The sequence below is a fragment of the Culex pipiens genome, chromosome 2 (genome assembly GCF_016801865.2).
Source record: "Culex pipiens pallens isolate TS chromosome 2, TS_CPP_V2, whole genome shotgun sequence".
Lineage (NCBI taxonomy): Eukaryota > Metazoa > Arthropoda > Insecta > Diptera > Culicidae > Culex > Culex pipiens.
Window position 1 is genome coordinate 116,348,818 of NC_068938.1, and position 15,883 is coordinate 116,364,700.

A 15,883-nucleotide genomic window follows, 5' to 3' on the forward strand; every position below is an offset into this window, starting at 1 on the left:
ATACAAACAGTTGTGTACATTATTCTATGGTTGACGTTTGATGCAGTAATTCAAGTTTTTCGGAAATATTGATATCAATCTACTTAGACTTTTCAGCAAACGATTCACAAAAAGCTTTCTACAAAACAACGATGTTTTGGCGGGCAATAGTCTGATTTATGGGTGCGTTTAAAGGAGCTTAAAAGTCTCGGTAGGTTTATATCAAACTTTTTACAATTGATTTGTTTTACTTCCAACGAGGGTGCGCCAGAAAATGAAAAATGATATGCTACTCTATTTTTGTCTCAAAGTTCCCGTTAACAGCTACTTGAAAGATTATAATTGACTTATGTGATTGATCTTATACCGTTTTGCTTAGATTTTCATCATCATATAAAATATACTTGAACAACGTAATTTGTAAAAACTGGATACACATTTAGTAAATGCATAGTTTCACTATATATGTACAGAATTCGTTACTCTGATTTCTAACTTCAAAGTTTCTAAAGCGTGAAGGTCGATGGTTTCGTTTAGTCACTTAGATAGTCAACGTAAAGTGATGAATTAATGCAATTCTTCGTATGAATTGATTAAAAGATGAGTTCATACAAACTTTTTCTCGGATGCAATGCTTTTCCATCACAACTTTTGTTTTTTTAAATGACATGTTTTGAAGATCATTGAATCATTTCCTACTTTGAAGGTTATTTGTATTTTTTTCCTTCAGTAGGTTCATTCGATTTTTTATGCACTCACAAACTCAGTTCCCAAATTTGAATGAATGAGCTGTTGAAAGGTAGTCCACATATCTGCCTGGGAAAGTTACTTGCTTAAACAATGAAATAAATTAAATGAAATCATTCCCATTTTGTTTATAAAATAAAGAATAAAAATAACTGCACTCGATATCAACTCAAAAAATTTGGTGATCTAAGCTGTTTGTTTGCAGAGTTAATGAAATTCGAATTTTATTGAAAAAATAGTGGCTTGATTTCCTAACATTTTTTTTCTAAAATTAGAAGAGTTAGAGTAAAGTTCACCATGATCGAATATAAATTAAAACAACTCAACAGATGGCGCTTGAAAATGATTCTACAATAGGATAACAATAAAATAAGACTTTTTGCCTAACACTTTTTTCAGATTCCTAAGGTAACGTTAAGTATCTGTGACCCAATTCCGTAACGATCTGGAGTTGCTTTTTAGCGTTGAAATTTACGATAAGAAATATCACTAAAATGATTATAGCATAACGTTAATAACATTAAAGGATCATCGTGAAAAGTTTTGCGATCTCCGGCATGCGAATACATATGCGTACAATGTTCTATCCCAATTTACATCACCTTCAGGCAAACTTAGGAAAAGTACCTTTTCTTTACATTTTTTTTAGTTTTTCTCATACAACACAACCTCAACAGATTTGGCTCACATTTCACAGATACTAAAATTTGCCGTTGGAATCGAAAAATGCATTATGTTCCTGATTTTGTGTTCAAAATTGTCATTGTTTTTGTCATCCGATTCTACGTTCTAACTGATGTTTTAAGTAAGCATATTAAACAACCAGCAGTAGAATAGTATAATGAATAAACATAATGCAACACATTGCTTTGTGAGTCGAACGAATAATTAAGTTGTATAACTGATAACACAGAACTATCGTTTACGAATCGAAGGACAGCGTGTCTACATCGAACTTGAAACTTACTTGTCTTTTCATATCGTTGGCTCTACTATAGTCTAGGTCTAGCTTAGAAAAGGATGATTGGTAGTATGGATTATTTTTGTATGATAAATTACCATAATCGTTCATAAATGGTGGATAATCGACGGGAAATTGACGCCTATTTAAAAAATTAAATGATGAAGATGATGATGGTAAGTTTGTCAGTGACCTCGACATAATCGGGTTTGAAGCATAATGTTGAGACAGGATATTTTTCGTCTGAGACAGGATACTATGTGGCTGGGAGTGTACAATCGGCGAATTTGCGTAAGTATTGCTGTAAATTGGCTTCGACAGCAGATAGTCGGAAGAAGGTCGATAACCGCCAACATAGTTTACCATGCTGGATGTATTATAGTTTGGCATATGAGTGTTGACATTTGGATACGAACAAAAGTTTGTTGGCATTGGCATTAGTTTCTCATAAGTCGGAGGAGGTGGAGGTGGAGGTGGTGGTGGTGGTGGTTGTAGTGGTTGTTGTAGTTGAGGATTCTGGTAAAGTGATGGATGGCTCATTAAAGAGTCAACAGAACCGATGGGTTGATGCGTCATTGTGGGTGTCTGTGCATAACGCATGTTCAATATATTTGATGATCTAGATAATGACTTCGTAGTTTCGCTTAACAAATTCGTTATATTGGCTGACTGCGAGTAAAGATTCGCTGCATTTTCTGAGAGATTACAATAATCAACTAACGAGTTGTTAGATGGTAAACCACTTATGCTATATCGTCTTGCTGGTAATCGTGCAGCACGATCCAACATTGTCGTCGATGTGTAGTTAGTGCTATAATTTGACGGTTGCCCCTGGTAAAGATTTCGCGTTAACTCTGGTGTTGTAGAGCAGGTCTCGTAATCAAACATCTGAAATGTGTGTCAAAAGGAAAAGAACACAATTGATGTTCACCGCGATATTTGTTTTTCGTTAAAAATTTATGTTTTGGATTTCAAGAAAATGGGAAAGCGATAATTAAACTCAATCTAAGACGTTCAGATCAATTAAGTTAGATTTGCTAGATTGTATGGTTGAAATGTATAGTTTCATCATTTGCAGTATACTTGCAGTGTAGACCCCATTCAAAAAATACACAGCTAGAAAGTGATTGTTACTGGGATCAAACAATAGCAAAAATTGATAGACCAATGCAACGTGCCTTGAAGATTTTTAGCAAGATTGTTTTTTAAAGAGTGCATTTTATAGTATATTTTGTTACATGGATGCTGGAAGTATCTTCAGCACTTTTTATTAAGAAACTATATTGTTGCCGATAGGTTTCGTCAAAAATGATAGATATTTTGACGAAAGAATTATTGATCATCAAAAATATTAAAACGCATTTTAATGCAGAGTTGTAGTGTCAGGTATGGAGATTCATAAAAAAAAGACATCATCAGATTTATTTGGTTCTGACAAAATAATACAAAAATACGTAAACTGACTAAACTAACCTACTGGAAATGTGGCTGATTACAAAAGCTAAATCTGAGGTGCGCAATTCATTGGTAGTTGTCTCTGTACGTGATCTGGCGGTTGATTCCAATACAAAACAAGAATGTTTGCTCAATAAGGCGATTTATTTTCAGTAGCTTGCAGTATCATAAGTAATAATTCTTTCGCCAAATAATGAAAAATAGGTAGATATTGCAAAACAACAACTATTTTGTTTAATCAGCTACTGTTCAACAATGGCGGATTGTGTGAGTATGTGCCGTGTTCACTATTGCTTTACGTGTAAACTATTTTTTATGTCACTATTGGTAGAGTTCGTGTTTTATAATAAGGAAAAAAACATAATTTTTATTTTTAACATAACAGAAAGTAAAGTGTAGTGCTGCATCTATAGATCAATTACGAATACAACCGTGATAAGTCTACTTTGCTTCAATATGTACTTTCAATACTTTTCACAAACTCAAACGGTGTACATTGTACATTGAATCTTTTGAGAATCCAATTGCCCTCACCTGCTTTTGCGCCAGAGCCTGCATTTGCTGAAACATTTGGCGTTCCTCCTCTTTGCCTTAATTGCAAGTATTTCAAAATGAAAATAAAAGTATTTGTTGAGCTAGCTTGAAGTGTGACATTTCAAAGAGTATATTTTTACACAGAAACCCTTTGACACATACACATATGAGTAAGTTGAGCAGACAATTAAAATGCCCCAAGGTCGCCGGGAGTTACGAAAAGCATGTGAAGTAGAAGGCACTTACCCATTCCTTTACTCTGCAACATCTCCAGCAGTTTTTTGATGCTCTCATCTCGGGCTTGCAGAGTTTGTTTCTGCGTTTCTATCCGCAATTCGAGTTCCTGCGTTATTGTGAAAGAGGAAGTATAATGGAAAAAGGAAATAAGAGTTAATTATTAAAGGAAATGGCACATGAATCATAAAGATTGTGCAAAGAGGTCAACCGCTGCGGTCGTGTTTGAAGCATAATAAATGACGCAGCATAACTATCTGGCTCAAACAGAATGAATAAATGAAAGTGTCTGCTAATGACAATCAATAGATTTTGTGAAGCAATCTTAAAAGTACTTCACTAATTGCTTATCGAACATTCATGTTAAGTTTAAGGTTTTATCGGGGAATAAAGATAATCGCTTTCCCATTTATCAGAAATCCTTTTACTAAGACAACACATTGAAGACGTGACGGGGTTTTCATAAGTTTGTTCAACAGTTTTCCTACCTTGATTGTATCTCGCAAAATTGAAATCTCTCGCTGGAGATGTTCATTTTCTGCATACAAAGCTTCCATCTGCTGCTGCATCTCAATGTTTGGAGCTCGCATTCTCAGACGCAGTTCCTCTTCGAGCTGTCGAACCAACATTGCTTGTTTCTATGTATGATGAGTCAAAAATAGGTGAGAATAAGTCGCATACGTTCATGATCTTTACAGCGTAACACTCTTTTACCTGATTTTCACTATTTAGCAGCTTAAGTTGATCATTGATGAGGCTGTATTTGGCGCTTTCCTCTTTTCGAAGAGCTCGCTCTTTTTTCAACTCCGGAGACCAAAAGGTTTTGATACTATGCATAGAGCTACCTAGTTTTTGATTAGTCAGTTCGAGTTCCTTTTTGAGATTGCCAAGTTCGCGTTGCAAATCATTGTTTTGAACTTGCAAATCTCCGAGATATCCCCGATCTGGCATGCCTGCAACCAAACAAAACAACATCAATAAGCAAAACATGCGCAAGCTCCCGCGTCGTATAGTTCATACTCTGTCTTGCAGGACGGCCGTACAATTCCTCCTCGAGGTAGAGTCCCCGTTCGAGTGAGCGATCTCGCGATCGATCCCGGGGCTCCCGGATCGGAATGAATTCCCGGTCATGAGGATCAACCAGTCCCCTATCCAACGATTGATATCGTGTTCCTAGAATTGAACAGGTTTTGAGTTTCCGTACTTATATTGATAGTTTTCAATTCATGAAATTTAGTTACAACCCAGTTTTTTTTCTTTCAAAGAATCACATCCCAGAATTCTGTCCCATTTTAGAGTAGGTATGTTACGTAAAATTCCCCGAGGAATCAGATAAATTAAATTTTATTGAAATGACGATCCCAACTGTGAGTTTTCAGGACAAACTTGTTATGCGAACATGGGCAGTGAAGAAAATGTTGACGATGTTTTTCCATCTTCATACAAAAAAGATACAAGTTTTCACATTTTTTTTGTGTTTCAAAGGTTTGCTCTTAAAGCTTCAACCATAAAAAACTTATTTAGTGACATTTTCAAACAATATAGTACCGTAATCTGAGGTGAATCGGGACTACAGTCTGAATAGGGACACTAGTTTTTAGAGCACTTAAAGCTTTTAAATTTGGAAATGGATGTACACATTTTGTTGGCCTGAGTCTGTTCTAACCGAAACCAACTAGACAAATCAAAATGCTGTGCTCCAACATGGTTAAAACTGCTGTCCCAATTCGTCCCCCCCCCATGTGTCCCGATTGACCCCAGTTTACGGTACCTTGAATACAAATGGGTCATTTCGCGCTAAGTGGCGTGGCGCACCACTCGAAATTGACGATCCCTGATTAAGCTCAAATTTGGTGGACCTATTGATACTATCAAAATATGTATGAATTTCGATTTTAAACCAAATTGGACCACCCCTTCTGTTTTGGCACCGCCCAAAATTTTGCGAATTTCGAAAATTTGCCAAAAAACCTCGACTGCTTTTTTTAAAGAAAATTGGGCGCTGAATTTTGAGTTTGAGTAGAAATGTGAATAAAACGTACTAATTGTAAGTGTCAGGTAAACATGAGTCGATGTGCTTGTTCGTTTTTTAGGCAAAATGCATTGCGTGGTAGTTGAAATTCTGCAACTTTTTTTAAATGTAAAATCGTCTGTGAAACACGATGGTGATGTTTAATTTAAAAATAAATTGCATGTGAAGTTTTCAATTGCTTAATGCACAAATGGTTGTTTCGAATCGAAAATCTGATAACGCCATTTAATTTAGCGACCGATTTCATTAAAAAAGAGCTTTTAAGTTTTGTTCTATCATTTTTTGTTTCTGAGAAATGGCCATCTGAAAATAGAGGTTATTTGAAAAAATGTTACAAATTGCAAAACTTTCGGACGGTGTCAAAAGAGAAGGGATGGTCCATTTTTTTCTGAAATTTGGGATTCTTGCATGTTTCAATAGTATAAACAGCTCTTCAAAACTCAGCCCCTCCGGCACGAGATAACAAAAAATGGAGCTCGGATTCGTGATCAGGGGCAAAAGTTACAGCATTTGGCTCATAGCAAAAATCTGCTTCATTCAAGTAAAACTTAAGATTATAAAAATCTCAGCGGTCTTACTATGAATGTTTTGTTTGAGATAAATTTGGTCTTCAAACAAACTTAGTACGTACAATTTTGACAGCGCCTGGGTTCACGTTACACAAAATAAAGCGTAACAAAGTCGTAACCCTCATGAGCCGATTGGGTAATATATGAACGGATAAAAAAAAATAGTGTTGGCTCACATTCCTAGTCAAATGCAATGGAGTGATGGTTTTTTAAATAAATTTATGTTTATTAGGTCTTTTTCGGTACTGGGACCTGGTTAGGACCGAGTCGGCTTTTGTAAATACCAGTGTTCCCACGAACCTAAGCCATCGGCTAGGCTAGGTTCATTTTTCTGGTTCAGGTTCACACCACACGTCGGCAAGCATCGTCGGCTCAGGCTCACTGAGTGCCGTGAGCCATGGTTCATTTGGTTCAAACCAGGCGAGGCTAGCCAAAATGAACCATTGGCTTGAACCAGGCTTGAACCTGGCTTGAACCTGATCAAAGAATGTTAGGCTAAACGGCAAGCTTTGTTACACCGTAGTATGCTCAAACCGTAACATTGTTACACCGTAACATTGTTACACCGTAACATTGTCATACCGTAACATTGTTACACCGTAACATTATTACGGTGTAAGGAATGTCACGGTGTAATGATAGCTACGATGCAACGAATGTTGCGGTGTAACCATGTTACGGTGTAACAATGTTACGGTGTAATGAATGTTACGGTGTAACAATGTTACGGTGTAACAATGTTACGGTGTAACAATGTTACGGTGTAACGAATGTTGCGGTGTAACAATGTTACGGTGTAACCATATTACGGTGTAACAATGTTACGGTGTAATAAATGTTGCGGTGTAACAATGTTACGGTGTAACGAATTTTGTGGTGCAACAATGTTACGGTGTAATCATAATACGGTGTAACAATGTTACGGTGTAACGAATGTTACGGTGTAACGAATGTTACGGTGTAACGAATGATGCGGTGTAACAATGTTACGGTGTAACAATGTTACGGTGTAAGAATGTTACGGTGTAACGAATGTTACGGTGTAACGAATGATGCGGTGTAACAATGTTGCGGTGTAACAATGTTACGGTGTAACAATGGTACGGTGTAATAAATGTTTTGGTGTTACAATGTTACTGTGTAACGAATTTTGTGGTGCAACAATGTTACGGTGTAATCATAATACGGTGTAACAATGTTACGGTGTAACAATGTTACGGTGTAACGAATGTTACGGTGTAACAAATGATGCGGTGTAACGAATGTAACGGTGTAATAAATGTTACATTGTAACATTGCTACACTATAAGATTTATTACACAGTGCATTATTCCTATGGTTTTTATTAGCCTGGTTAGCCTGGCTTAAGCCATGGTTCATGGTTCACTGAACCAGGATTGAACCACAAAAGGAGGCTTAAGCCGAACCAAGTTTATAGGTGAACCTAGCCTAACCGGTTCATTTGGGAACTCTGGTAAATACATTTTTCTGAAAGCTAAGCGTAGGACTGATGGTTTACAATGGGGAAATATTAAATATTTTTCTCTAATAAATGTTTAAAGAAATAGTGTGCTCTTAAAGAATTAAAATTCATTTTCACCATTCAATTTCACCATATTTTGTTCAACTGACTAAAAGATAATGCTCACCCTAAATTAAAAACTAACCAACCATAAGCTACTTACTGAGTTGTTCTCGAGGATACTCCATTGTGTGAGTCGGTGCTCGTGTGGCACTTCTGCTACGATGATGGCCGCCCCCTGCTGGGCTTATCGGCTCATCCATATCTCTGTAGTATGGACTACCCATGGCTGTAAGCATATTTCACGGAAATAAGATTGAAAACTGTTATAATGAGGTGTAAAAAATGAAAGTAGTTAGACCAGGTTTTCCATTTTTTTTGTTTATACATTTGGTGAATAAGAAATGAGTCAATACTGAAATGATAAAAAGCACTGGTCAACAATATATAATCGAATAGCCGTTTTGAATATTTAAACCTTAGACCTCACTGTCCATTCTGTTACATTTTTAATAGGTTAGGTTGAGTGAAACCTAACCGATGCTCGATGCATGTCTGAACAAATTTGTATTAGCGAGTGTCAAGATAGCACGACGATGACGAATTACTACCAGGCTGATAAACTTAGCTGATTTGAGGACGGCTTCAATCGATTAAATATTGCTGACCTGAAATGTAATTGATTCAAAACATTTGATTAAAAATAAATGCAGAAAGTTAAGGTTAAAAAATTTAGCTCAAATTAACCGTTCAGTATATGCGATGTACAGCATGGCTTCCAACAAAAAAAAAATACTCAGAGGCAGAAATCTGTAACTATAGCTATTTTATCATTTGCTTGATCGGCTTCGATTGCTACTTGAAGTTGAAGTTCACAAAAAATAATCAAGAAGAAATTAAAGAACTTTTGATTTTTCAAAAAAGTTCTAGAACATTGGAAAGTGTGGAAAGACTTGAACTTTTTTTTGTATTACTCAAAGGCAGGATTGCCACAAATGCAGTTTTTTTCGGCACATACCAAACACTCAATCTAGTAAAACTTTGAAGAAAAACATTTTTACCAAAAACCAAATATGTCAAAAAATGTTTTTTTCATTGTTTTAAACAAACTGCTAAAATTTAAACTGTAAAAAATAATAAGTTTGTGCTTTGCGCCTGCGCTAAAAAAAATAAATTTAATTTATCACAAAACTTTGAATCTATATTAGTCAGTTATTTAGGACTGGTATGAAGTTTTAATTAAAATCTTTTAGTCATGCAAAAAATAATAAAGGAGAATGGGCGACTTTGGTCCAAGGATGTAAATAAACGGGACCAACTTTTTTCGAAAGATCTCGCTGAGACAAGAAAAAAGTGTCTGTACCAACTCGCCGAACCCCGGGGTTTAATAGTTACAAGCTGTTGAAGTTTGAGCATTTTGGATAAAAATATATAAAATATTGTATTTTTGCTATTTCTAAAATCATTCATAATTTTTTTTTTATTATGGATTTCGATAATCTTTACATCATTCGACGCATATTAGCAAAAACTATGAGTTCTGATATGTCTTAGCATGATTGAAATATGACTTCTCTTGTTTCTATCCGTTTGAACCGTTTATGCAAGAGGTTTATGCAAGACCATAGAAACAAGTCGAAACTTTAAGATTTTGAAACCGAATCGTACCCAGATTGCTTCAGAGAGTACACGGATAGAAATCTTGTAAGAAAATCCGGTAGCATTGTGTTGTTGAATTCGACATCAAGAAAATGTTTTTAAAATCGTCAACATTTTTTTTTTACTTTGAACAACAATATTATCGATTTTAAAAACATTTGCAACGAAATCGAGAAAAATGTTGACGATTTTGAAAACACTTCCATGTCGTCAAATTCAACAACACAGTGCTACCGGATTTGCTTACAGGATTTCTATTCGTGAATGGAAGGCTACAGTTCTGAGTCATCCGAGAACTGCAACAAGCAAGAGGTCGGCTGGTTTTGATAAAGGATCATACCCGCAAAGCTACAGTGAGTAAGGTAGAATTAGAGCGTCCAATTTCCCGGGGTTACAACATTCCCGGGAAATAGGAAATTTTCTACTTTTCTAAATTCCCGGGAAGTTTTAAATTTGTTGAAAATTGTTCAGATCTTGGTTCTGATTAAAATTCTTCAACAAAATTGTTTAAAATAGATAAAAATAAGTGCGAGAATCAATTAATGCCTTAACGGCTTGTAAAAAAACTAAGAAAATATCTGAATTTTATAAATTTATAGGCTGTCTAGAAAAATCAACAAAATATCAACGTACAAAATATCAACAAATAATCATAAGTATTTTTTGTTACGTATTATCTTTCTAATTACAGTGTTTGGACAGCGAGTAAAATGAATCCATGATTCAAAACCATGAAATTGCTTTTAAATATAACTCTTTGAACAGTTTGAGAGAATATGATAAAGAATAATATTGAGACGATAAGTTGAAATGACAAAAAAATCATGAAGAATATATTGGCAAATCATTTATCCTGAACAAATCTTACTTGTTTGAGCTCATGAATAAATAGATAAGCATTGAGTTTACCTTAAAAATCTGCTTTTTTACCAGAAAAATCATTTGTATAAAATTACAACTCAAAGATTTTAAATATTTGGAATGGTCTACAGTTAAAATAATTTTCATAGCAAAAAAAAAGTAATAAAGTGGTTCATATTTAAACCTCGTACATACGCCATTGGTAGCTCAGGTGCTATATAGGGGAACTATACCCTTTTTCAGCCTATTTCTATTATCGGCCTATCAGCACTTTGATCATGAATTACAGCTTTTATAAATTGTTTTTGACTGTTCCAAAGTAATAAATAGCTCAAATAAAAGTGAGCAAGCAACTCTCCATTGTTGATACCTCTGAAAATGTTGATTTAATAGCGGAAAACGGCAAAAGTGATGAGAATTGGTCGACCGGCTTAGAGTGATTAAAATGGGTATATTTCCCCTAAATTCTTAACTTGAAACTGTAATTTCTCGAACAGTTTTAACGTTAAGACTTCCATCATTGTCATGATTTTTCCTTCAAAGATATAAATTTTTGGAGCTTGGCGGAAAGGGGTGCCTTATTTTCAAATGAAATAACAACAATTTTCATTGTAACAAATAACCAGAATTATAAGAGTTTATTGTCTTTCCAAAATATCGTATTTTTTTGCTTAGCAAATAAGCAAAATTCCAGTTGTGAAAGCTGCAGAAAATAATATTACTTTAAAAATACCTTAATATGAAAATTTCAGACGAACTGCTAAGTTCAATAACAACAGTTAATTGAATTAAATACAATCAAATTGAGTTTTTTTTTAATTTTCATATTTGTTGTTAATTTAAAAAATTGTACCAAGAATTAAGGAAAATTTATACTTCTGCTTGAATTTCGGGAATTCCCGGGAAATTTACAAATTTCCTGGGAAACGGGAAATATTTTTTTCCGGGAAATCCCGGGAATTCTCGGGAATTTTTTTCCCGGGACGGGAAATTGGACGCACTAGGTAGAATACTTTATTAATGTTTTGATAAGTCCTGGGTCATCCTAGGACTCCCTGGATGTGTGGATCTTCCGCCGTAACAAGCCAGAGGTCGACGCTGTTTGAGCCCAAGAACAAAACCGCAATGCTCCAGTCAGTATGGTAGACTGCTTTATTAATGTGTTGGGATAACTGGGGCCATTCCAGGACTTCCTGGACACTTCATCTTGTTTTATCAATTATTTAGATATAAGTTCACATTATGAATGTCAAAACTGTGTGATTTGATGAATTCCAATATCAACTTTTATATAAAGTTTGTTTGAACGCTATAGTTAATGTCAAAACAATTAAATACAATAAAATTGTAAATTTACCAAAAATGCGAAACATTTCACTAGAAACATTTCATAGGCGTTCGAAGCACCGGGAAGGCACAGCAGAAATGTGTGGTTTCAATTTCTTAAATTCTAGCAAATTTTTATATAAACTATCGATTGTTTTGATGTTAACAGCTTATTTGAGAGCTAGAGAATGCCTTTCACTATCATTTCAGTCCAAATTTGTGCAATTCATAAGTAAAATCGAGTGTCCAGAATTCGAAGCAAAAGTGTCCGGATTTCGAATCAGCTTTTATCAGTGTCCGGGATTCGAAGCACAACAAATCATTTTAATTTTCAACTTGTGATGAAAAATTGTTAGAAAAGACATATTTTGCATCCATTTTCTTGAAACTGACTGTTTATGCTACATCCTGATGATATTTCTACATTTCCAACTTATTACATGATTTTTTGCCAGCTATAACAAAAATGATATGCTACTAAGTGTCCGGATTTCAAATCATGACGTTATTTGGGTCACTGTAACAAGAAAAAGATTGACGGCTTTTAACTGCGCATCATAACCGCATAGATTCAGTGAGTATGACAGACTGTATTGCTGTTATGTTGGGATGTTCTGGACCATTCCATGGAGTCCTTGTAGCAGCCGTAGACCCACAAATCATAACTCCAGGGAGTTCTTAGACGACCCAAGACATCCCAAGCCATTAACAAAGCAGTCTACCATACTCACTGAAGCTATTCGGGTATGATCCGTGGTAAAAACCGGTCGACATTTTGCTTGTTACGGTAGTAGACTTACAGATCTTAACTCCAGGGAGTCCTAAAATGATCCAAGACATGTCAACACAGAAAAAAATCATTTCTCGGAATCGTGAATTAAGTTCACGAATGTGAGAACAACGAAGGAATTTATTCATGATTATGGTGCATTTGCACTATAAACGTGCATATATTCCTTTGTGGTTATCGCATTCGTGAAATAAATTCACGAATTCGCGAATTGATTTTTTTCCGTGAAGCTTTGCGGATATGATCAGAGGTAAAAATCACTGCCTACCTCTTGCTTGGTAGACGGTAGACTCACCGGTCTTAACTCCAAGGTGTTCTCGGATGACTCAGAACATCCCAATAAGTTGTTACAACATTACACTGTAGCCTTCCATACTCACTGAAGCAGTCTGGGTAGGATTCGATTTCAAAATCATGAAGTTTTAACTTGTTTCTATGGTATGCCTCTTGCACAAACGGTTCAAACAGATAGAAACAAGAGAAATCATGCTAAAACATATCAGAACTCATAGTTTTTGCTGATACGCGTCGAATGATGTCAAGATTATTGAAATCCACAATAAAAAAGAGATTTTATGAATGATTTTAAAAATAGCAAAAATACAATGTTTTATACATTTTTATCCAAAATGTTCAAACTTCAACAGCTTGTAACTTTTGAACCCCGGGGTTTATAGAGTTGGTGCAGAAGACTTTTTTTATGTCTCAGCGAGATCTTTCGAAAAAAGTTGGTCCCATTCATGTACATCCTTCGAACAGCTCCCATACAAATTTGCTCATTCTCTTTTAAAAAGGAATTCTCAAAATAAGTTGTTAAGGGTAGCTGGAACCCCATTTAAAAAATTGAAGAAAAGTTGAGAAAAATCTTTCTTATTCTCCTTATTTTCTTATCGTTATTATTTAAAATTTTGTATATTGTTTTGAACACAAATCAAAACATTCAAAAAATACTTCAAGGTTTTTGGAGCACAAATTATAAAAACGGGTGTAACTCAATTCTCAACACTATTTCAAAAATTCCATGCAAACTTCATTCTCAAGTATCAATGGGTTTAATATTGCTAATTTTTTTCCCAAGAGCTTAAAATGCCTAATGGAGCAGTATTCGGCTTGTGAAGTGGGTTTTGAAACATTTTCCTATATTTTAGGCACCTTAACATCACACGCATACAAAATTAATTTGGAAATAAGTGTACAAAAATTAATCTTACGACAACTGCAAGATAACGGTAGGCAAGCCATGGTAATAAAATATAAATTTAACAAAAACTATTGGGCAGCTTATTGAAGCTTAGAACTAAGAATTTTTTGCCGGCGTGCTATCCTGTACACGTCCGAACGTTATCATTTGGGCGAGTGTCAAGATAGTTCAGTATTGAAGAAATATAATTTTGATGTATGAAAATGCGCTGAAAAAACAAATCGGCCAATCAAAAGTTTAAAAAAATCTGTTCCATTGAAAAAAAATACACACATTTCAGTGTACTTCTGCACACTTTATTTTGATAATCGATGTTGACTGAGAGGGACAGGAATAGAGATAAACAACACGAATCTACAAGCTACATACTGTATGACTGTATGTGATAGTTATATGCGACATGAACGAAGGACTAATAGGTTTTGTGTACTGCAGATAGTGTGTCAAAATAGGAACAGCATAAATACGCTTCGATAAAAATAGTCATTTGAGCTGGAACAGAGGATGCTGCAAAAGGATATTGAAAGTAGATCACTCGCGAATGCAGGTCATTTAAAATATTTGGTTTACTTGTAGTTTTTTTAGAAATGCAAAAGTATTATGGAACATTGAAATGCATAGGAATGTTGAAATTGGTAACAAATGATGTGTTTTAAGTAATGAAAACAAATTTTAATCAAAAATTCATCGGAACACGATAGAAATACTCAATCTAGAGTAAGATTGCAAATTTGAAAATTCTGGATAAAGTATGTTTGACTTTGAGTAGAAATCTGGCATCACCTAAAGGACTTCCTCGGGCTCCGTAGTCTCTCGACGGCGATCTATCGACGGTTGGTAGTTCTGTTAAACGTCTGCTTGGGCGACCGGGACTTCTAGTGCCTGTATTTATTGCTTGACCTGAACTGAATGCTTCACGAGACATAATATGCCGCGAATAATCCGCGGTCTGCCATGTCCATGTGCGTGTAAAATGGAGGTTGGAGTTGTGTAGAATAGTTGTGAAGGAATTGTGTATTTTTTGTATGATATGGCAATTACATTATCGTGTTTAAGTGCGCAGTTTTTTAGTGAACACAAGCCGAGGAAAATGATTCAGTTGATAGAAGTTGTATTAGCATTGGTGTTAGGGTATGTTTGACAAACGTGTGTGTGATTTGTGGAATTAGAAGAAGAAGAAGAAATGGGAGAATGATCATTAATATTAATATGAGGAAACATGATGAAATAATATTAAAAGATGCAACACTCTAATGAGACTGAAACTATCACATCCAATAACCTTTCCAAAATCTGATATTTGGCTAAATTTAGAAAAGTTCCTATAATTTTAAAGCATACAAGAATATTCAAGACATTTCAAGTTTGGAGATTCCTCCAAAGTTAACATATTTTTCCAATGACTTTACCTATCTATCGAAAAGAAATGTTTTAATTTGAAATAAAAGTTTACTTTTTTGGCGAAAAAGATTAAGAGCATTCAAAAGTAAAGAAACAAAAAAAAATACATTCTCAACTCTTGGAGAAGCATACACCAGGTTTATAGAATCAAGTGCTCTTTTAACTTGGGGTAGGGGGAATGGGGCGAAAAGTTTACTCCTATATTTTTAAAAAGAGTTATTGTGGTGGGTCTCTTTTGAATACTCTAATATTTTATACTCACTAATATTCTATACACACTTTCGAGGACGACCAATACAACCCTTATTTTTGAAGTAGGACTACGTCTTAGTCAAAGGTTCGGGGGTGCCAGCTCAAAAAAACCCAAACGCTTGTATCTCCTTTCAGATCAATCGAAACGGAACCATTTTGAACCATTTAATTCGAAATTTTTCAGTAATTTTGGCAAAATAGATTTATATAGGCAAAATAGATTTACTATTGAAATAATACAATTTTTAAAATAATTTCAAAATGCAACGAATTTGCAGGCGAAATGTGCGTTTCCCAAACAAGGACAGGACTGTCAAGTTACTAACTTGAGGGGAAAATCACCATATAAACGCGACCGGA

The 15,883-nt window shown here is 35.0% G+C and overlaps 1 protein-coding gene across 9 annotated transcripts in view; it reads right to left on the reverse strand.

Annotated features, from left to right (window-relative positions):
• Positions 1-15,355, reverse strand: part of LOC120429891 (myosin-10) — a 36,758-nt gene extending 21,403 nt beyond the window's left edge. For 2 of the 9 annotated variants that reach the window (XM_052708588.1, XM_052708590.1), the window contains exons 1-7: positions 14,654-15,347; positions 8,197-8,322; positions 4,931-5,083; positions 4,625-4,863; positions 4,399-4,548; positions 3,923-4,019; positions 3,677-3,732 (exon numbers count right to left, since the gene is read on the reverse strand). In XM_052708588.1, the coding sequence (XP_052564548.1) occupies positions 3,677-3,732; positions 3,923-4,019; positions 4,399-4,548; positions 4,625-4,863; positions 4,931-5,083; positions 8,197-8,322; positions 14,654-14,795 (963 nt within the window). In that variant the 5' untranslated portion in view covers positions 14,796-15,347. Of the gene's footprint in view, positions 1-3,676; positions 3,733-3,922; positions 4,020-4,398; positions 4,549-4,624; positions 4,864-4,930; positions 5,084-8,196; positions 8,357-14,653 lie in introns of all 9 variants that reach the window. The other 7 variants (XM_052708587.1, XM_052708593.1, XM_052708589.1 and 4 more) reach the window with 7 other exon arrangements.
• Positions 15,356-15,883: the final 528 nt, after the last annotated feature.